Source organism: Lycorma delicatula, chromosome 1, assembly GCF_047948215.1.
Source record: "Lycorma delicatula isolate Av1 chromosome 1, ASM4794821v1, whole genome shotgun sequence".
Taxonomy (NCBI): domain Eukaryota; kingdom Metazoa; phylum Arthropoda; class Insecta; order Hemiptera; family Fulgoridae; genus Lycorma; species Lycorma delicatula.
The window spans coordinates 288,143,805-288,167,481 of record NC_134455.1 but is presented as its reverse complement, the minus strand read 5'-3'; the positions used below and the strand labels follow the sequence as shown (position 1 = coordinate 288,167,481).

Genomic DNA, 23,677 nt, shown 5'->3' with positions numbered 1-23,677 from the left:
ATATATGTATTACACCGAGTCTCAAATAAAAAAAGTTTTTTTCATCGAGATAATAATTTTTCAGATCGATGAAATAAGGAAATCGGTCAACAACAGCTACTTTTAAAATAAGAAAAAAACTTTAGAAACGGAAACATTAAGAAAATATAAGATAAGTGACAAGACAATGGGAATAGTCACTTTATAACTGACGCGACCTACACACTTGTTTCAACAATAAAATGTACACTTCGTTTAATGTAAAATATATACTACAAGTGTATAGTAAATTGTTTCACAAAAATTATATCGATAAAAAGTGATAAGATGTATATTGTCAATAAGAAATGCAGCCGATGTGTTTTACGGACGGAAAAGAGAAATAATGTGTACACAGTTCGTCGCGATACAAACCCGCAAAGATAAGCTTAAAACAAAAACATATTAGTAATATTAGACGGGATACTACAAAAAATTACCGAAATAAAGTGAACAACATATCTTGGTATTCAAATATCAGGAAAGAAAATTATTTGTACTCAAAAATCGAATTTAACCAAGTACTAGTGACTTAAGTATCCCGAATTAAAATAGGCAAAAACACGATCGCCTCATATACAAAACGCATCCCTAACTGAGTACTAAAAAAATCAAGTTAAACTCGTCATCGTAAAATCAGCTGATTTTCGAAGTCGAGAGTTCTAAGGTTCAAGTCCTTGTAAAGGCAGTTGCTTTTATATGGATTTGAATCCTATACCGTGGATACCGGTGTTCTTTGGTGGTTGGGTTTCAATTAACCACACATCTCAGGAGTGGTCGGCCTGAGCCTGTTGAAGACTACACATTTACCAGTACATTTAGACGCCAGACTGCGTACAGATGCCTTGGCATCTCTGCTGAGTACTGTTGACTTCATGTCACTGTGATGTTACTCTGTAATCTGATATACATAAATAAAACTCGAGTGTTAGAGAAAAAGGATCATAAACAAATTTAGCGCAGCATGATTTGTTGCTCAACTTTAAAACACAATTTTATAAATCACTTGTACCTCGAGGATCATTTTGTGATAATATTAATTTTCAAGCTTTTACGGATAGAAAAGAAATCATCCAACTTAATTTATTTTAACACATGTTGTTTTCGCCTAATTCTTCTAGGTTGTACGCTCATATTTTTCCAAACCAATGAGAAAATAAAATATTTTAATGTCGGGAACATCTTTGGAAACAAACTTCCGCAATCCTTAAAAAATCAATCACGTGATTTTCGAATAGGTTAATATTACTGAGTTAATTGATGGAACGAAGCTTAATTTTATATAAAAAGTTTAATTACGAATTAAGTTATCGAACTGTATTTAACTGAAATCAATTCACCAAATTATAAAAATTTGTAAAAGTAAATCTAAAATTGGCTGAACTCTATTCAGTATTTTATTTTTGTTTTATAACAAATCCGTTAATTTTGATATAAAAAAATGTCAACCTATTTTCAGAATGAAAATAAACGGATTTATAAAAGCATGTATGTTCACGACTAAAATTTAAAATTACCAGCGGAGCACATAGGACACATTATAACGTTCAAAATTACACATCTACTTAAAAAAAATAAGATTTTTTCTAAAAAATTAGGCTAAAGATACAAAAGCAAAAATCTTTTCTCATCTTAAAAAAACATATCATTTGAATAAATAAGTAAAAAAATCCAGTTCATTTTGAAAGCATAAAATTTACATACATATTTGTGCAGTGCGCATGCTATGTATAAAATGTATATATAACTGAGCGGATAAAAAGTTCCAGGTTTATTCTGAAACATTCGCATATCTACCTACCTAGTAATATACAAATGAATTTAACGCTAATACCCGGTATATTAGCTAAAAAAAAAAAAATGCTTTCTGAAGTATAATATCTGAATTATACTTAGCCTTTTTTTAAAATAAAAATAAATATATTTCATCGGTAATAAAAGTGAGTATACTTCAGACGATTTTTCTTTAAGTAAGAAGAATGACTACGTGCGATCGTAAAAGTATTTTTACATACACCTATAATATATTTAAAGAAAGACATTTATTTTCACTCGCTATTTTTAATAAATATTTTGATTAACGCTCATAAAACAGACTTAAAAAGGTGTATTTCTATCGACTCGAATATGTTTCATCAAATGACCTGTGTGTTCAGCAAACACGATTCGAACTCAAAAAGTAAAACGGCTGATTAAAAATTGTTCACATCCGCCTTTACTTCACACAAACTTATCAGAAAGAAGTATATTAAATCTAATTTCTTTGGAATTACGTTCACAACGTGTTCTTAATACCTTAAACTTTGAGTACAGATGCGTTGTTACATCTCATACTAAACAAGAAATCCAACTGAAAAAATACAACTCACTTCATCAGCAGCCAGCCGTTAGCTGTTTTTGTATTCGAGGTAAATATTATGCTAGCGATTACTGGTAGACAAATATAAAATATTCTACTTCTGATCACAGTTAGAAGTGACCCGTTGCTAAATAGCTTCTTGAAATCGCAGCGAGATTATACCCAGAAAAAGATAATTCTGACATAATGTCATTTTTGACTAATTTACATAAAAATTGTTACACTTAGACGAAAGAACTAACAGATGCTTCTGTATAATCCGAATCGGTCTAGTCAAATAATAATGAAAATATCATTGTCTACTGGATCTGATAACACAGTAGAACAACAGAAAATTTTCCGCTTATGCGTTGGAAAACAACAATAATTACATGCTTCGTTTATCACTTTTGAAACAGGAAAACATTTAATTAATTACTGCTTTCTTTTTCACTTCATAATACTTGCATATTTACGTGTAATGTAAATTAAAATCAAATAATTACTGTATCATTTATGCATAACGTTGTAAATAAATTTTAATCGATAAAAATATAAATTACACCGATTACAAAGAATAAATTACGGTTGCAACAAATAAATAATTTGTGTTTAGTTAATGATGCCGTTAGCGAGTAAATATCTAAAATTAACTGTAAGATTCCTATCGATGCGACTCATTCCTGAAAAAGTAACTTTTATGTATAAAAATTAACTATCATTATTTCAAGAGTGGCAAGCACAAGAGAAAGAGCGCGCACATACACCCGCCAAAATAAGAATCACAAAAAAATTAATATCCAAAATGTAAAGGTTTTGCGCATTCATAACGTGAAATCAAAAGTTTATGCAAAAAAAGTTGTCATTATTATTGCGTAATAATTTTATATGAAAGTATAAAAATAAACCTATACTTGTGCAAAGAATATTTATTCATCATAATGTCATTTAGTTAGGTATGCTATAGGGCAGCAGTATATTCGGCTCGATGAAAAGGACAAGAGGAACTACTTAACTCCTCGTTTTTCTTATTAAGTCTTAGGTTTGATATTTGCCGATTTTTAACACGGATATTTTACTTCCGAGTGTGACTTGTATCTCGTGTTAAATTACAGATTATAATAACTAGTGAGTGCAAAAAGCCAACAAATACACACGTATTCATAAATGTTGTAACAAGATCGTTATAGCGAACCTGAGTAACGGATTCCTACCACTTAAGAAATTAGTAGAAAATATAATAATGGGAAGAATCCAGAAAGGGGGCTAAAAGGAACCCTTTTAGTAAAGGCAAAGGTAACAATCGTCTTTTGTAATACTACTCAATGACACACCTAAACAGACATTCTTCCGTGAGAAGAGTTACCGGACCCAGGTTAGGAATGCATGGGAACAAAACGGCTCGGTCGATCGTTCTCACGCTCAATTGGGGTTTGGTCCGGCAGGTAAAGAAGATAGGAGTATGAATACTCCGAAGAAGACCAGTCTGCGAGATGTGAATCCGCGGGGAGAGTTCTGCGAAATCAGTCCAAACAAGAATTTATGATGTCAGTCTGCGAGATGTCAGATTGCGAGGAGGTCAGTAAAGAAGCGAAGTTTTAGTGAATTACGTCCACTAGGGTGTCATTAAGGTGACATAACAAGTAATTCCAGTGTGGATAGTACGTGAAAACGAGAAATGATTCGGTGAGTTACTGTTGGACCACGTGAAAGAGATAATGTGCTAAATTTCATTCATAAATTGTTAGGATAGTTAATTTGTGAACAGCAAAGATATTTGCAGTGAAAGGACTTTATACTTGTCTTACCTATTGTACTACTGTTGTTAATACAAGACTACTGGTTAAAGTGTTAAGACTAGCGGTCATTCTAATGTCTTTTGTCAATGGGACTGAATCCTGGTTTTCATTATTTATCTACTTTGAATTCTGACGATTACTTTAAATTCTGTTACGTAATCACTGTTTATTTTTATTATTATTATTGACATTTATTATTATTACTATTATTATTGTTGCTGTCGTTGTGATTACTACGATCATTATTTGTTTATTTATTATTGTCATATTCTAATTATTGTTGAGAGTTGTTTATTATTGTCACTTAGTGGCAATAATAAACAACTTTATTATAGTAATAATAATAGTAATTATTATTACTATTGTCATTATTATTGATTTGTCTTGTTTTACTTATGTTTTTGAACCATAGATATTATATAAACATTTTAAATTGTCAATTCTTAATATCCTGATCGAGCCGCGAACACGCAACAATATATTAAATCCTATGTACACAGACAACTGAAAGAAGTGAAAACTTTTTAAGAAAAAACATATAATAAAGCGACAACTTTCTCCACTAGGTTATTAAACTTGGCCGAGAGATTTTTTCGACTGTAAAAAATTGTCTCGTTAACATATTTAATCAATTCTGCAACGGATCGATGACTTCTTTAAGTTCAATCTTCTTCTATGGTGGAAATATTAACCGTTGAATAAAATAAAAAAATAAAATTTAAGCTGCAATAAGCGTAACGTATAAAAAACATCCCGTAACAGGACCTCAATGAATTAGCGGTATAAGCAAAAGACCAACTACTAGCTGTAATGTGAGATTTCTAACTTCCTTCACTCGATTTATTTCTGTACATTAACTATTACAGTCTCATATAAATTAGAACGAATCTCTGAATTCACATAATAAAGCGTAAGATACTTAATGATGTTAGTCGAACCCTTATTTTATTACAATCTGAAACGAACGGCAATTAATATTTGCAAGTGTCTGCTAGGCGAGAAATAGCTAACAGATGTCCACATATCCTCCGTTAATGTTTCACGGTAGTTTTATTCTCACTCGTAGAAACTCTACTTCATTCATCAGTACAACTTTGCGACAGTTTTTCGATAAGTTATCTTATTTTTGTAATACGATTTACAGATTTACAGTGTTTGTATATAATAAAGACAGTTTACATATCACTAATTGTAAATACAACTGCTAGACCTACAAAAAAAAACCAGTTTAAATATTACAGACGTAAAAAGCGAGTGAATGTTAGTACGGCCAAAGTCACCGACGAAATAGACGTCACGAACGGAAACCTTTCAGCATGTATATAATGTTAATGTTTTAAGAAGTATTTTTATGCTTTCATTTATATTTTGAAAAACAAAAAAATTATGATTAAGGATCCTACAAATTTGTGACCTTCACACTGTCACTTTTACAATCGAGTAGCGTACATTTTAATTAAGACAACAATATTATTAACAAAAACTTTTCGTTCGACTATAAACCTTACCTTGTGCTTAAGCTACAATGAATACAGCACTAACATAAAAGTAAATAGGAAAACATTTTTTTTTAAGTTTTATGGTTAAGAATACGAGACTATGAATACAAAACTATTTTACTTCGTTTAGTAAAATTAGAAAATAAAAAATAAATAAATAAAATCGACAAACATAAGATTTTCAAAAAGTGAATAAAAGGTTAGTAACTAGTGTTTGTTATGACTTGCTAAAGCTTAAGTAGTTTTAGCAAGTCGTCAAAATGAGGTGAATAAAAATATGTTAAAACTACGTATTAAAACTAGTTCAATTTAGAATCACCCGAAAAAACTTAATTATACTTAGTAACTACTAAGTCTGCTTTATACCTAATTGTTACTACATTTTCGATGAATCACACAAACATGATCACACTGACACATTCTATATGTTCTTTGTTTGCTACTTGACAAGAAATAATTTTTATTTCATATCAAATCTGCACTGGTCATCTTTCTGTAAAGAAGTGTCGTGAGTTGATATTTTATAATTTGAAAATGACGTCTTCTTCAAACGAAGAGGTTATAGACAGAAGGATGGATAGGGATTTGTTTGTAAAACTATAATCCGAAATTAATAGTATTTGCAAATTAAAAGTCTAAGTTGCCGGGGAAAAATCAAGTCTAGGAAATAATCACGGAATCACGGATTTGTACTGGAATGCATTTAGTAAACCGGTTACAACCGTGCAGTTAATAAAAATGTTATATAGGAATAATATGAAATCTGCTGTACAGAAGAAACCCGACATTAAAGCAACGGGAAATAAAAAAAAAATGGAAACCGTTGAAAACTAACTTCTGGAATTAATAAGTAATGGAAATGAAAATCCGATATTCTATAAAGTCCCGAGAACTTTGTCAACCGGAATACAGGACATAGCAGACGACTTCCTCCCTGCAAAGTGCTCAATCCGAAAATGGTAGAAGGAAAGATAGCTCAGAAATAACAGATTCAGAACCAAGCACGTCAATTGGGCAATTAGAAAAAATAAAAAATTAATATTAAAACAGTTATGGTTACAAAAAAAAAGAAGAAAGTGAAAAGATTTATCCTTGCCAAAATCCCAGTGAATTTAATCTTGCAGCAAATTGATTTAAATAAACTGAAAATCGAAAAATAAAAGCTGCAAATTAAAATAATTTTTAAAAAAGGTTTGTGATCAAGCAAACCAAACAATGTCGAAATTGACGAATTAAATAATTATTTAAAATTTCACAATTTGAAATAAATATATCTGTAATCCTACCTTTTATCTAACCATTCAATAAAATAAAAAAAATAAAAAATTATCAAGAATGATGCTTGCGTCAATGTCAGTATGCGTGACACCATGATCGTCAGTGTGCATGTGCGCACGCACACACATTTCCAATATAAGTACCCTAGTATTGTATATTGTAAAACTAATTTTTTGAAAGAGTAATTTTCATTTTATTAATAATTTTGTTGCAATACAAAAGAAAATCATTACCGATACAAAAATTACTGTACTAACTCAAAAAATTGAGTTTTCATTAATTTATACAACATAATGAGCAACTCCATCAAGCTGTTGCGTTTCTTTTCATCTTCGATTGTTAATGTATTCTCAAACTGTTGTGATGAGTTTCATCAACAAATTGAGCTTGGTTTACTAATTCAAGGTTATCATTTAGGTGCTTCGTAATGTGAAAAACAGCGCAATATATGATTCCTTTTGTCATTCGCACGCAACTCTTACAAAATTACTCAGAATCGGGAAACGGTTTTTTACTGTCAAAAATCTCTTTCTATGATGACCTGCCCCTAACGGTGAGTTAAATCAATATGTCGTTGTGCTCTATCCGCAGGAAATATATATGGTATTATTAACCATGGAGAAATACAGTTCCCTAAATCTCCCAGTAAACAAGCTGCTTCTTCTAGCCGAGAAAGTAAATCTCTAACAGAGCCTCGTTTCCATATCTTCTATCATGAACACAATTTTTTGTTTTATTTATATCTACCAGGCCATCCCAGCACTTATATTGGTAAACGTTTCTTCAGAATCACAATTCGCTTGTACATTATTTGATGCATAACCTCTCCTGTTAATGAAATCCCCAAATATTAACGGGGTCATTGTCTTTATGTTAGTGCAATGTACAGCCCGTAATACCCTTGATAGCTTAAATCGTGAACGCTACAGAAGCTTTGTCTCATTAATTTCTCTTCAGCACAAGGAAATGTATTTATTTTTCCCATTTTTCAACAATTCAATCCATTACAAAAGTTTACTGTCTTGCTGACAGTGGTACGATGAACGCCGACTGTAACCAAGGGCCACCCGGTGGAAATAACCCTTTTTGCTGTCTGGGTGAACTATCACCGCCACTTGTTTCATTTTTTTCTGGCAATAATTCAGTTGTTAAAAAATCGACTATCTCATTTTCAAAACGTAACAACTCCTTATCTACTTCTCTTCGTTCCCCGTACGCTTTCCTGTTACGTATAATAAAAACATCGTCACGGCTGCTACTAATAAAAAACAAGCATGCTTTCTGTGATAGTTAAAAAAATCTAGTTGTTACTTAAATTAAAATAAAGTAAGCCGTTTTTATTTACTTGTTTTTTAAGTAGTTACTAGAAATTTGCAAAAAAGAAGCTAATACTAAGCTTGGTCGCAACTAGTTTTTCATTCAAACAAAATCTAATTACCTTAAAATAGCCTAGTATTAGCAACTTCTAGTTTTTATTCACATTACCCGTAATAAATAAATGTTATATATTTGAATCACAATTTTATATTTATTTATTATAGGACAAAAATTAAAATATTTAGAAACAATTCTGCATGTGACCGAATAGTAATGTACAGAAGAAATGGTAAGTTTCTGGGTCAAATAAAATAACTCAGTACGGCTAACAGATGCATTTTCATGCATCTGTTAGCCGCAAAGTAATCAGAGATTTTCCCACAGGACGAAATAACGAACGGAAGTGAAACAAGAGCATTTTCCAACTGACCAACAAAAGAACTGTAGACTCAAGATATTTTCTTAAAATACAGTTAAAATTAAGAGAGTAAAATACTGTAATCGATCGACCTACCACAATAATTTTCAAGAAGATACAAGGTTTAAGCGAATTTATAAATAAAAGAATTTAGAACTTTAAATAAAAAAAATTACGGTAGGTCTAACAAACGACTTATATTGACAAAGAAATTCTTCTGTGTAAAAGTTGTTTGCGACAGGGGTATAAATAAATGTTAATAACGCCAAAAGTGATAAAAACGTAGTATAATTTAAAATACACGTAGTTTCAGAAAGAAAATAACATAGTATTCTACCGCCGCATATATTTCTTTTGATAATAAATAAGATAGTTACGTAAAAATCAAGCAGAAAACTCATTATATCACTATTTAAGTTGAAATAAATAAAAAATCATGAATATTGAATTAAATTAAAACACGAGTAAAACAAGGTATTCATTCAGAAAACAGATAAATTACAAATAACATGTATAAAAAGTAGCGTTATGTTTGGAAACTACGCAAAAAACAACGGGAATTTAATTCATATAAGAACAACCATTCGGTTACAAATAATGTAGAAAATTAATTAAAAGCAAGGAATAAGTATTCGTCATGATTCTTTTTTATAAGGTTGTATAAATATCTATCTACCTTCGGGTATACAATTTGCAAAACAGGTTTTCATTTCACGTCGAATAAAAATAACTTTGACCAGTGTACACCGTTAACAGCCGTCACAGAATAATAAAACAATATCTAACTTTACCACCTCGGTTCTCGTTAATGTATTTTACTTTTATTATATACGAGACGTTTCGTAAAAACTATTGACTTTTAAAATAACACTGCGTCTAGATACCATACGCTAGATAAATATTTTTTTTTTTTTTTACCTGTTTTTAAACTGTACGCCGTCTGTATAATTCTTAATACGAGCGGATTTCTTCTGTGGGAAGTCGTAAATGTAGATATAAGATACACAACAGGAGGACCGGTAGACCCGTACCTCAGCTAACTCATCGTCCATCGCCCGTCCGACGTCCGTTGCCATCTTTACATCGATTACTCCTAATGTATTCCACTGCATTAACCCCCTTCACCCTCCGCATCTGTCCTATGACCAACCGCTCGCCCATCACCGGTAAATCTGAACACGTAAGCTTCATTAAACGCCGCTGTTAATGAGTCGAAAGTGTATTTTTCTTTGCTGAATTTCAGAACTATAAAACGTCCAGTCATTAAATCGTGAAATATTTAATTTAAGCGAAAGAAATAAAACATTATTGCTCAGCTACGACCTTCTATTTTTAAGAAGTTGTAATTCAGAAATTAAACGGCTATAAAAGGCCAAATGTTTCCTACAAACACATGTGCGCGCACACGCGTACCGCGCAGACACACAAGGGTCTTTTTATTACTATATTAATAGTTTTATATCAATGAAGACTACATTACAGCCCGTTTAAATACGTTTAACCTTTGAACAAAACTGTTTACGTTTGTTCGTACAAAATTGTTTACGGTTAAACAATTAGATTTAACTGTAACCAAACGGATTATTTAAGGCCATCAAAATCTTTTTTTTTATTAAACGCATCTTAAGTACCGACTTTCTCTGTTTTTAAACGAGATTCTAAAGTATGTTTTAAAAATGATACGAGGTCGAGATCAGCGAGAATTCATATGCAAGATTATTAATCATCGCACCGAATCAAACCGAAATTATCTACGTCATAAATCACATATACCGATTTAAAAAACTGTCATCTTTCATTAGGAATTCAATAAAAGTTAACTTCTCCTGCATAAAACAAAAGCAAATTTAACCGATGTTAGTTAGCAAAATATTAAAATTAATTTAAAAATTTGTTTAGTGTTTTTTATTTCATCAATTTCGGCGTAAATATAATCTTTAATAAACGTTCGTTCATAAATAAATCAAACTTATGATTTAACTTCTATTTTATTCTTTAAGTTCACCTAAGTACTTTTTATATTTTTAATATTCTATCACCAGTATCTGAATAATTAACAACATATACAGTTATTAAAGTTTCGTAAACATGAGTTAACAGTTCCAAATCCCCTTTATCCTGCAATAAATCTAATTAACGATATAACACCGTATAAAAATGAAATGCTGCAACAAATAAATTATTAAAATGAAGGAGAGTCCCGAAAAAAAGATCAGGTAAACTAACATTACAGATACTTCTAACCGGATTAAACTATATTATTATTAATCGGACCTAAATATTGCCGGAATACATGAATGTAATGTGATAGTTAGGCTTCTTTTAACGGAACTGTTAAGTTAAAGATCGATCTAAGACTAAAATGATTAATAATAGTTCAACGTCTACCTGCTGTGAATCAGTAAGGTCTCAAACAAAAATCATAAAAAATTGTACAAATACCTATATTTATGTAGTTTTGTTCGATTTCGTTTTAATCTATTTGAAAAGCAAAAGTGATTTGTGAACCGGGTATCAGACAGACGATATCTATCGGATACTGTTTAATGATTTTAAAACGAAAGAAACAAACTTGTAGAAAATAATGAAAAAATTTTTGAAAATTTATTTAGAACAGATAATAGAAAACCATAGTTTATTATCTCCACAGAGTATAAAATACAAGAGTTTTAAGGATGCACCGTAGAAAAAGAGGTATCTTTTTACTTTTTACAACTGCCTGAACCCTAAGTATTCATTACATATAAAAATCAGTCCGTGTGTGTATCTATCTATATATATATATAATTAAAATTAATTACAAGTTTTATGTTACAATACTTAACATTTCAAAATGTACAGTCGTATAGCCTTATAATGTACATTTGTAATATAAGATCGATTAATTCCGTTTAATAAAATGCTAAAACATTACTATCTATCTATATTAATTTTAAAACTGCGCATACTGTGAAATTAGAAAGTATCGTAACGTCCAATTTTTAAACAAAAGATTAAATAAATATTTAATCCGAGAGAAAAGAAAAAAGGTAACATGATATTATATGCGGATATAATTAAGCGAGTAGTATATCTTACACAGTAACGATTTTTATTTACTTCCTCGAGCAAAACTAAATAGTATTTGCGAAGAAATAATATTTACACTTTCAATGCTTTACAAACAAACGTGCATCAGATGAAATTTAACTGTACATTTACAATAAAACCGGCAAAAAATTTCCTATCCGATACTTCTCGGTATCGTTCAGCAGAGAATTAAGACGGCCTATAATAACAGTTAAGTCGGTCTAGAGTACAACATCCATTCTACTAAAGGAGGTACATCTACAACAGATAAAGAATCATCGATATCGTCTTCATGCAATCAATTATTTATATATTATGAATCGTGTCTGATCTTCTAATAGTGCAATATTTTGGCGTTTAGAATAAAGCATGCACTAAAATACAAAGGATTTTATATTATCTCAATGTTATTACTAAGTTCAGGAGAAAAAACTAATTATCTTACTATTTATCGTGATAATTATAGTAATAAAACGATCATAAGATTCCGTTATATATTACAACTACAACTGAACAAAACCGAGATATGTAAGTTATTTAAAAAAAGGAAAGAAATTTCAAACGATTTCCCGCGCGGATGAGTACGCGTGTTACTTATCTTTGAACTACAAACTTGTTTGTAGAAAAATATTAAGTCTAAATTTTGTGTCTACACACTTCATTCTATATTCTCTAGAATACCTATTATATAAGTCTATTTATTGTTTCCTGTAACTATTTTATAAGTGTTTAGATTTTTTAAAAATAGATAGATATTAGTTATTTTAACATTAAAAGGGTATGAAATCTGAACGATAAATATTTTTGTTTTGCATAGGTCTGCCAATTACAACAACGCTAGCGGGGAATGTGAACTGTCCGATATGGATCGATTAACCGTGGCGGGTTCAGGAGGATTTGAAGCGGCACCCGGTTACGACTACTTAGAAAATAATTGCGTCGAAGAACCGATTAAACTCTGTCAGTTCAAAAAATTATCGGGAAGGATTCTCAAGACCGTAGACTCTGTATACCAAGAAGTGGACTCTGCAGAAGAGTGTAGGGAACTTTGCCTCAATTCACCCTACCGTTGCCACTCGTACGACTACGGAGACACAGGAGATCTTGTTTGCCGGTTAAGCCATCATTCCAGAGCTACACTTTCTGATATTCAGGTAAAGTTTCTGAATTATTAAGCGTATATATTTACCCTGTCATCGAAATATATCATTTTCACGATAGACGAGCTTGACTATACAGTACATACCTATATTTTAACACTTAAATTGTGACTAATACGGTAGAAAATCATAGTACCACCCTATTCAAATGTAAATTATCGTTAGCTTGAGTCCAGAAAGAAAAATGATTTTCGGACAGGAACGCCTTAACCGATGCTAAAAAAGTATTCTTTTTCCACCCAAAACGTTTCTTTTTTGGCACAACTAGCGATGCGACAACAGCCTCTGCATGTTGTGAACGAGATGGAAAGCGTCATACGATGACCTTTTTACTCTTCAATCAATTATAAACATGTTTATACGCATTACATAGTCGGCTGCGATCATGAGTTTCAACTACGATTACGTCAACGGTACCGTATCGAGAGTAAGGAGACCCGATGGTTAATATCCGACGATCCGTACGTTAGTCATTTTTAACCTGTAATTAGCTACTGACGCTTTCTTGATACCTATCTTTTTTGGACGTTTAATGGTATCTATAGAAATATTAAATCAGGAATACACCGAATGTTTAATAACTTTTAGGGTTAAAACCATCTAAACTCGACGTCCCGTAAACAAATATACTATTTAGAAGTAATGTTATAATCTATATTTAAGTTTTACAAATTTAAAAATACTTCAGAAACTCGAAACTCTTTTTAGGACGTAGTGATTTTCATTATCGAAATGTTTTTCAAAATCTCTTGTGGGGACCTTAAACGAGGATTTTCCAAATTGTAAATGTTTTTAAGCTTTCATTCGGTTCCAAACCGTTAACATTTTGCAATGTAGACCAGTGGTTCCCAAACTTTTTCGAGTCGCGGCGCCCTTTTTCAATTAATAATTTCCCATGGCGCCCTACCCTAAGTAAAAGTATGATTTCTCGTAAGTAAGAGATAAAAATAAATAAAACTCGTGTACCTTCATTAGTTTTTTACTTTATTAACATTAAATTAATAATTATAAATGTCTTAGTTCAATTAATTATGAAGCTTTTACAATACTTCGCGGCGCCCGTGTGAAGAGGCCGCGACGCACAGTTTGAGAATCACTGATGTAGACAAAGTTTAGTTTACAAATGGTAAATAATTCACGACTCTCGCAAACAGAAAAAATAACACAATCTGTATATAAATTTCAAAACCCTGATTTAGTGATAAGTCCCATAACTAGACGAAGCTGGCTTCTGGGACTTTATCACTAAATCAGGGTTTAAAAGTTCAGATCTAAATTAAAGTTTCTAAATCAGATCCAAAAGTTCGGAATCGTATACAGTTTTTCAAATCTGATGTCTGTTGATATATAAAAGTTATAGTTACAGTTGTAAATTAAGTAAATAAATATTTTAAAAATCTACCAGAGAAGCTTGTAAGCGGGAATATGGAAACAGAATTTTTGTACCGTATGAAAATGCCATGCCTGGCTGGGATTCGAGCCATATACGTAAATAAAATGTATGAAAAAATGTAAATTATTTACGATTTCTTTTTAATACAAACCTTATATACGGCCTTAACTGGTTCAGAAGGTGTTTTTCATCGTATTTATTTATTTTTAAAGAATAACACACATAGATAAAAAAAAGATTCCATCACGTATTGTATTTTTTTTACAAAAAGTAAAGATTAATTCAGTGGTATCAGATTTTAACTCTTAATGAACAATGAAAAATAAAATTCAATAATTGCCTGGTTCTTATGTTTTTTAAATAATTTAAATTAGACAGTTGAAGTTAAATGAGAGAATTAAAAAGTCGTTATCATGCCAATACAGTAATAAATTAAATATGATTTATAATAAAAAATCATAGTAAAAATATTACGGATGCGGCAATAGGAAAGTAAATATTAATTATTTATTATTATTATTAGTAATGTAACAAAACAAATATTATTTGCTTACTTTAACAGTATACATAACTATTCATTATTTATTTCTGTACAGGATGCTTATCTTGATGTACCCGAGGCATCGACTCAAGAATTAAGTGCTTGTTACAACGTTACTATCGACTGCAGAGCCGGAGACATGGTCGCTCGGATAAAGACTAGTAAACTCTTCAGCGGAAAGGTTTACGCCAAGGGCAGTCCTAACTCCTGCGTACAGGACGTTCGAGGAAGCTTAGAGTTTGAATTGCATATGGCTTACGACAACGTGGAGTGCAACGTAAAACATCAAGGTCTGGGAAAATATCTTAACGATGTAGTAATTCAACATCACGATACCATAGTTACGGATTCTGATTTGGGATTAGCGGTTACATGTCAGTACGATCTAACGAACAAGAGCGTATCGAACGAAGTCGATCTTGGAGTTCACGGAGACGTTAAACCGGCGATTACAGAAGAAGTCGTCGTCGATTCGCCGAATGTGGCTATGAAGATCACAGACAGATTAGGAGAAGATGTTCTTTCGTCCGCTGAAGTCGGAGATCCGCTCGCTCTACGTTTTGAGATACTCGACAAGAATAGCCCTTATGAAATTTTCGTCCGGGATTTGGTCGCGATGGACGGCGTCGATTCCAGCGAGATTGTTTTAATAGATTCAGACGGATGTCCGACAGACCACTTCATTATGGGACCGCTATATAAATCAGCCGATTCCGGAAAGGTAACACTTAGCATTTTCACTTTGTTATTTTAAAACCCGTAATAAAATGTCTACGCGCTCCTGCGCAAATGTTTCTCGTGAGTTTTAGCCTAGAAGTTCACAATTTCGTAATCATTAGGCCGGTACAAAATATTTCATAGAACAGTAAACTTACCTCTCATAAAAAGCTACGTAACTTTACGGATGACATCCAAATTTAGATCCATTTTAATATTTAAAACAGATTAAAAGGAATGAGTTAATAATAAATCGAATTTTTTTTATTACAAAGCTATGTGCATTATACTAGCAACAAACATTACATTTTTCAGGATTATTCCAAGTAAAATAAAACTGAATCTCTGAATAAAGTATAAACTAATAATGTAGTGAATCGTATGTCAACATCCATTCACGATAAATCACGAATAATCCGCTTGAATATACTATAATTATTCACCCTTTTACTATTAAAAAGTGAGAATATAATATAGATTTTCATTTTTGTTAAGAGTTGAATAGAAATGTTTAATGGAGAATTTTAACTACGTAAAGTTTTGAATGAAATTATTTTAGTCGGATAAAACACACGAACTGGTCATCTGCATCACGTTTGTGCAAATTAACCGTTGTGAAGCGGTAAGTAATTACTCCATTTTAATTTGTGTCCTGCTAGCAGAAAGTTGATAATATTAACCCAAAAGAATATTTAAAAGACAAGTAAGCAAAACGATAAAAAAAAATTATAAATGGCGTAAGATTAGACTCCTCAGTAAAATATATGTTAGAACCGGTATCTAAAATAAAATAGTAACCGCAACCATCACACTCAATTATAATTATAAAATTCTAATTATAATTCTTAATGCAGAGTATAACAAAAATAAACTGTACATACAGTTACACACACACACACCCATATTTATATATATATATAAAATTATTTTTATGAGATTATGGGCTCAATTTCTATCGTCATTGGTCATTAGCCCAAATGGAAATTTGTAGCGTATGAAAAATGCAATCCCTAACCCGGATTCGAACCCGGAACCTTCGGGTGAAAGGCCGAGACGCTACCACTCACCACCATGGAGATCGGAAAAAAAAACTTTCTTGTGTTATGGTTCAAACAACATCCTAGAAATAAATTTTTAAAAAATTAAAAACTAAACTTCAATCCTGAAAATAAAAATATAAAAAGTAACTATTTACGCTTTTATTTGCAGGTGCTGTTGTCGTATTTTGACGCATTCAAGTTTCCGTCGTCAGAAGTCGTTCAATTCAGAGCCCTTGTGACTCCGTGTATGCCGACATGTGAACCGGTACAGTGCGATCAAGAGGATGCATCAGGAGAACTGAGATCTGTGCACAGCCTGGGCCGTAGGCGTAGGAGGCGAGCGACTTCAAGTTCACCGAGAGACGACCTACTGTTAGTTCAATCGATTCAAATTACAGATAAATTCGGTTTCAACAGAAATAAATCGAGCAGAGCGGAAGAGGAATCGTCTTCCGTTTATCTGCACCATCAAGACGTATCAGATTCCGGTTTATGTATCAACTTGGCAGGAGTGGTGATTTCAGGAGTAGTATTTTTGGCCGTTCAATTGGCAGTAGTGGTCGCGTGGACCCTCGTCTGGCAAAGGAAGAGGCATTTACACGACGGCTTAAGTATGAGCGTACCCGATAGCTTATGCAAACTGTACGACACCGGTTACGCCAGGAGATTCTAACTCTGCCATCCCATCGTGAATGCTCAATCTATACGAAGCGTGTTCATGAATGCTTTATAGCACGACTCAAAATCCCTTTTTTTTTCTTTTTTTTTGAAAACATAACATTTACAAATCGCACGGGTTATTTTGAGACGTGCTCTGAAGCTGAAATGAATACTGTAAGATATCAAACTAGTGTCTGAACTCTCTTCACTAAATAATAAGAATAACATTTATTATTAACCTATCATCAAATGACATGTGTACGAACGATGCATATATTTAAAGCCGGTGGTATCAATACGTTCGAGTCAGAAAGTCAACGCGAGTAACCGCGTCGTAAATTAAATAAAATTAAACGAACAATCCCATCCCAGCACTCTACAGGCAATAAATTAAAAAGAGGTTAATACGTTGTCGAATAACAGACTACGGGACAAAAACAATTAGTTGCACACGATTGACCGAGCCGAGTGAATGTCGATGTCGGATTCACAGTTTTCATAAATTAATGTAAAGTATTTAGTAAGATTAATTACGCATAATCTAAGGCAAACGTTCCAGATAATGTTCTTACGATAAAACGGCCTACAGACCCGTACATTCGTTTTACTTTGGGAATGAATAAATAAAATTTAATATAATACTGCGCAGGTATTTAACATTTTTTTACTCCGAAAAATGAGGAAAACTTTTTCTTTTATGTTTTTTTGTGAATAGAATTTAATAAATAGTCCGGTAAACTTTAATTATTTTGCGATGCCGACATACTGAAATGTTTGGAAAATTATTAACTCCATTAAAGACAACCTACAAATTATTTATCGCTCGCTATAAAAAATAAAACCTGGTAATCGGTTTGTTACATCGGCATTAAGAAATATTTGGGACAGATTATTAAGGACTTATCCTAATAGATTTTATACGGTGAAGGGAGAAGACTACTTCACGTATTCTTTGAGCTCTATTCCTATATATTAAAGACCAGATGTTTCACTTTTCCGATGAAGAATTCGTTTCTTAACATTAACGTACATCCATTTCACCTTTATTTTTCATAAATTTTTTCACTAAATAATACTATGCTTTAGACTTTTCTCTTTTAATAGGAATCGAGGCATTAAAATAATAATGATATTTTTGATGATATTCGTTATTACGAATATGTAATAATGAAATTACCATACACGTTATGTATTAATTAACGTTATGTCTTACTCGTTAGTAATGTATACTTTAGAATATTTTAAAAAATTAGCTTCAGAAAATAATTTCATACCTACGAATAAATTATGTAGAAATAAACGCATTCACTATTAAAAATACAATTAGGGTAATTCAAAACGACAGTTTAAACGAATAACTTTTTAAACGACGAGTTTTATATTCCAAATTAAAAGTAATAAGCTGCCATGAAGAAAATTTGTAATGTAATTTTTGTATGTAAGTATAAGTGAAAAAATAATTTAAAATATTAATTTATTTAATTTTAACGTAATTTAAAAAAAAAAGAATAAGAATTAATGACTGAATATCGATTAGGGTGGACATTTTTCAGTTTTTAAAAACGTAAATAAGTATCGATATGAGTAATTAATCTCATTGTATGGTTGAATTAAATCAAAACCAGCCATAAATATAAATCATGTAATACCAAAACAGACAAAACGAAAAGAAAATAATATAATTCACTTACGATGAAAACAATTGTTGTTATTATTTTTATATATATTTTTTTTTTAGTGAAGTAATTAATCAGAGCTTCCATGACTTTTAAAAAAGTGATATGAATAAAAACCGTCTAAGACTGAATCGTTTAATAAATAATAATTCGATTTATCTATCATACAAGACAGTAAGAGAGAAAATTAGCCACCCACAATAAATGGATAAGTGTCAAAATATGGACTACTTTTAGCGTGTTATGTCTTATATATAAATATTAGTATATACACTATATAAATATAATAAATAGTAAATAATTTAGATATTTAATTTATTTAGCTTTAAGTGTGTGTTAAAATTTCCACAAGTGTAATAAGATATAGTTTTTTTATAAATTCTCCGCCACTTTTCATACTGAATTAGAAGTAACAATAATGATAACGGGTATGTTTAAAATTGAATAATCATTTTTTAATGTACCCTTTTCTTACACAAAGAAAGTCATATATATATATATATATATATATGATTTTACGGAATGAAGGCTAAATTATCATAATAAGATAGTACAAAAGAAATACTTAAATTTATTATGAAACTTAAAAATTAGAAAATTATATTTTAGCAAATATATTACAAAAATAAGAGAATAAAAATTTAAATTAAAAAAAGTATCGCTCGCTTATTTTAACAAGATTTAGTGTAGAGATAACTTTTTTAAAACAAACGCTCAGTAATTAATAGTTACTTTTTCTCTGCAGTTTGCTTTTTTTTTGGTGTGAAGACTGGTAGGAGATAATTTTTCACGTCTCGGGCAAGGATAATTGTGGAACGACAGTGAATAACATTGATAAAATGCAAAATGATCTGAACGAATGAAAATACGATTATGTATGTGTGTGTAAATGTGGTGTGCGTAAGTTATAAAATAGTCTATATTAAAAAAATAATTTAATTGTAATTAACGATTTTAATATAATTTCTGTTCCACACTTGTCCCTGTCAAGAAATAGCAATGTCTACGACCAGTTAAATAATAATAATAATAATAGGCGCAAAATATTATTGCCTTTCGTCGTGGACATAACTATCGTGAATACTCGATCGTTCAGTTTGTACGCATATGTGGTCAATATAATATTTATTTTAACTGTATTTAAGTAATTTATTTATTTAATATAAGGCTCATTACTTAATATAACAAATTATTAAAAGGCGATGTATTTTTTCACATCTATAATACTTCCTAAGATGATTAATAAATTTTTTAAATGTACCAGTAAATTTATGGCTTTTTTTCTTTACCTCTTTAATCCAACCGTTATAAAAACCACGCCACATCACCGGACAACTACTTTATGACTACCCGGCAATTACCTAATACCGTAAAAAAAACAGTTACGAACGAGAACAAAGATCTATTAATGAGCCGAAATTAGATAAATAAGAAATACAACCGGCGATTAATTATTTATAAAATAAATATAGACTGTAAATGAAGTTCATACCACCCTAAATATGAAGACGGATCTAATAACACCAACTCCTCCTACACTTTCCAGAAAGTAGTCTCGTTAGTCCGAAGATACCACCTGGATCACGCTCTTTGAATTACCGGTATAAAAAAATAATAAATTAAAACAGAAAATAAATCATGAAGGTTAATTTAAATGTAGATCACTTTAAAGCCAATATTTAACACACTAGCATATTAAACTGTTTTTCCCACATTTTCTCTCTTAACAAGCATATTTGCCAAAAGTTTCTGTCAAACTGAGGGACATGTAGTTTGAAAAAAAAACAATAAATACGTTGCTTCAAAACACTTATAAACCCTTGATATGATTCACACTGTTTCAACAAGCAAAAAAAATTAATGTTTAGAACAAACCGTACACGAACAAATAAATGTAATATTTACAAGAGAAAAAAACAGACTAATTCAACTATAGTAGTTTTATTCAGCAAAAAATAAACATTTTATGAGGTGTTTACCAGGACGTTCGATTTTTCATCAGTCTGCTCAGCTATAGTCGTGGACGAGCATTATTAGTAACTAACAGATTAAAGGGTATTATTAAGTAGGTGGAAAACAAGAAATTTTGCACGGAAACTCCTAAACATCATCAGTTTAGCAACAGCAACAAAACCAATAAAGATTTTCCCTTTAAAAAACCAATCTCACCGATCTATTTTCCGGAACTACAATATTTACATAAAAGAATAAGTGCTTAATATTGTGTAAAGGTCATTAAAAAAAAAAGAATCATATTTAAATATAAACTTTCTTTATTTGTTCCTCAGTTTAACTTCCTTACTGCGTGTATGACTGAATCTAGGATTAAACAAAAACCAGTTCTTGTGGGCATAACAACAGGACATACTAATACACCAGTTGATGTACACAAATAGTGTGTGTGTTAGTACAATACCAACATAATAAAACCAAGTAGGTTGTTTCAGTTGTTAAGAAGAGCCAAGTTAAGCGATAAAACCAGGGTCAATAAAACGTTTACGGATCGACCTTTATTGCCTAGAATGATGGAATACCATACTTGAAAAAAATTGAAACTACAAAATTACACAATAAGAAAAAATAACGTAAATAATTTTAATTAGATAAAAATTTAATGATCGTATAATTTATATCAGTATTTTATTTATATAGATAGAAGTTTCAGTATTACGGTAGGCAGAGTTGCAGTTAAGTACGAATATCGATAAGTTAATTCCACATTACATTATCCTGGTACTATAACTCAAAGTATAAAAAATTAAATATAGTTGTTAAATAATCTTTCGTTAAATTAATAAATGAATTCACAAATTTAATTAAAAAAAAAAAAAAAAAACGAATAACGAAAAATATTTCAAAATCGAAACAAAGAAAGAGGAAATACCTTTCCTAATGAAAGACGAAATTCGGAAATACCTTTCTTAACGTAATTAATACAAAACTTTTTTTAACACCGGCTATTAGATATTTCTGGTTAAGATTTCGTAATTTTATTACAAAAAAATATAACCAAACATCGATCGCGATAGAAAAGCTCTTTTATTATCGTTTATAATTCGGTGGACTACTTGGAAAGTTTGTTGCTTCAAAGTTTACACCGATATAAAATAATATTATAACTGTACTAAAACGATTCGACAAAGTAATCTAATCATAAAATGCATAAATAACCTAAAGAAAAAATTCTAAGCCTTTTTATATTCTTTAAAAAGGGAAGAATGGTGTACAGTAAAAAACTATAAGAAAAGTACCTGAAAAGTGAAGAAATTAACGAAAAATATGATTCATTTTACGTCTAAGACAACCTGTATAATCTTTTGGGTTTGATGCCCCCAAAAAATACAATATTAAAATGATGGTATTAAAAGGGAAAAACTTAAAATGTCCTCTCACATATGAAATGTTAACCCTCGCGTACGAGTACACTCCGACCGGGAGGACATGATTGCATGCAACTTTTAAGGCGTAGCAACATAAGTGAGTAATAAACAACTTGAGCAGGGTTTGAAGCTACTTTGTATAAATAAATAAAGCTTTCGTTCAAAATAAACTAAAAAAAACCTTCTAAATATATCATTAAAAAATTATACGAATTAAAACTTTAAAAATTTTGAATTTTAAAGCATAAATTTAAATTGAAAAGTTGTTCACTTTTTAACTTTGTTAATATAAAAACATCGCTGTGTTAATACAAATTTACATTACCAGTAGGTAGAAAGACTATTGAGACTTTCTTTCTGACTTTTTAAGGATAAATAGAATCTTCCAATTTAATCGAAATCAGCAGACACCATTACTATTATTTTTTCTAAGAATCGACATTTTTCTTTTGTTTTTCTTTTTTAACCTCCGGGACCGCTGTTAGGTATTGCTTCAGAGGATGAGATGAACGATAAATGTAGCGTGTGAAAATGCCATGCCTGATCGGGATTCAAAACCGAGACCTCCGGATGAAAGGCCGAGACGATACCACTCGCGCCACGGAGGCCGGCGCGCTAAGAACCGAAAGAGGAATTGTATTAAGTACTTTAAAAAATGACACGCAACAACCATCAAAATAATAAAAATATCGATCAGCTGTTAAATAAAACTTAAATATTTTTCTTCATAAAAGATTGTTAAAGAAAGTACAACATCGTGGGAAGATGTAAGCTCCTTGGGGGTATATTTCAGTTTGTATATTTCTTATTTAACTATTAATACCCTATTAATTAGTACGTAAAGGTTTACAAAATGTAGTCCGTAAGCCGTGCTCAAAAATGATTTTATTTTCTGGTAATTCCTCTGATTTCCTGTGGATCATTTTCATTATCAAACAAAAGATAAAAATAAAGTATCGATTTAATTTTTAAAGTGCCGCTGCTCATAACGTTTTTACAATATTACAGCAAATCTTGATTAAATAAGCTAAATACGCCAAGAAACAAAGCTTTTATACTCTATTTTTGACATGCTAATTCAGTATTCTTTCTTGAACAAAACTTATTAACTAATATACAGAATTTTACAAAACTTAAATTTGACCTGAATTTAGATGGTGCCGGTGTACTTTGGTTGTAGCCTTTCAATTAACGGCAACGTCTCGGGTGCGGGTCAATTTTCATAGGTGTTATATTTTACCAATTTAGATAGAACAAACAACCTACCGGGTTGGTCTAGTGGTGAACGCGTCTTCCCAAATCAGCTGATTAGGAAGTCGAGAGTTCCAGCGTTCAAGTCCTAGTAAAGCCAGCTATTTTTACACGGACTTGAAT

The 23,677-nt window shown here is 31.1% G+C and overlaps 1 protein-coding gene across 1 annotated transcript in view; it reads left to right on the top strand.

Annotated features, from left to right (window-relative positions):
* The window catches only part of neo (ZP and PAN domain-containing protein neyo), a 183,534-nt gene extending 166,185 nt beyond the window's left edge, over positions 1–17,349 (top strand). The window contains exons 4-6 of the mRNA XM_075354900.1: positions 12,554–12,890; positions 14,886–15,551; positions 16,757–17,349. Of these exons, the coding sequence (XP_075211015.1) occupies positions 12,554–12,890; positions 14,886–15,551; positions 16,757–17,260 (1,507 nt within the window). The 3' untranslated portion in view covers positions 17,261–17,349. The remainder of the gene's footprint in view (positions 1–12,553; positions 12,891–14,885; positions 15,552–16,756) is intronic.
* The last annotated feature ends 6,328 nt before the right edge of the window (positions 17,350–23,677 follow it).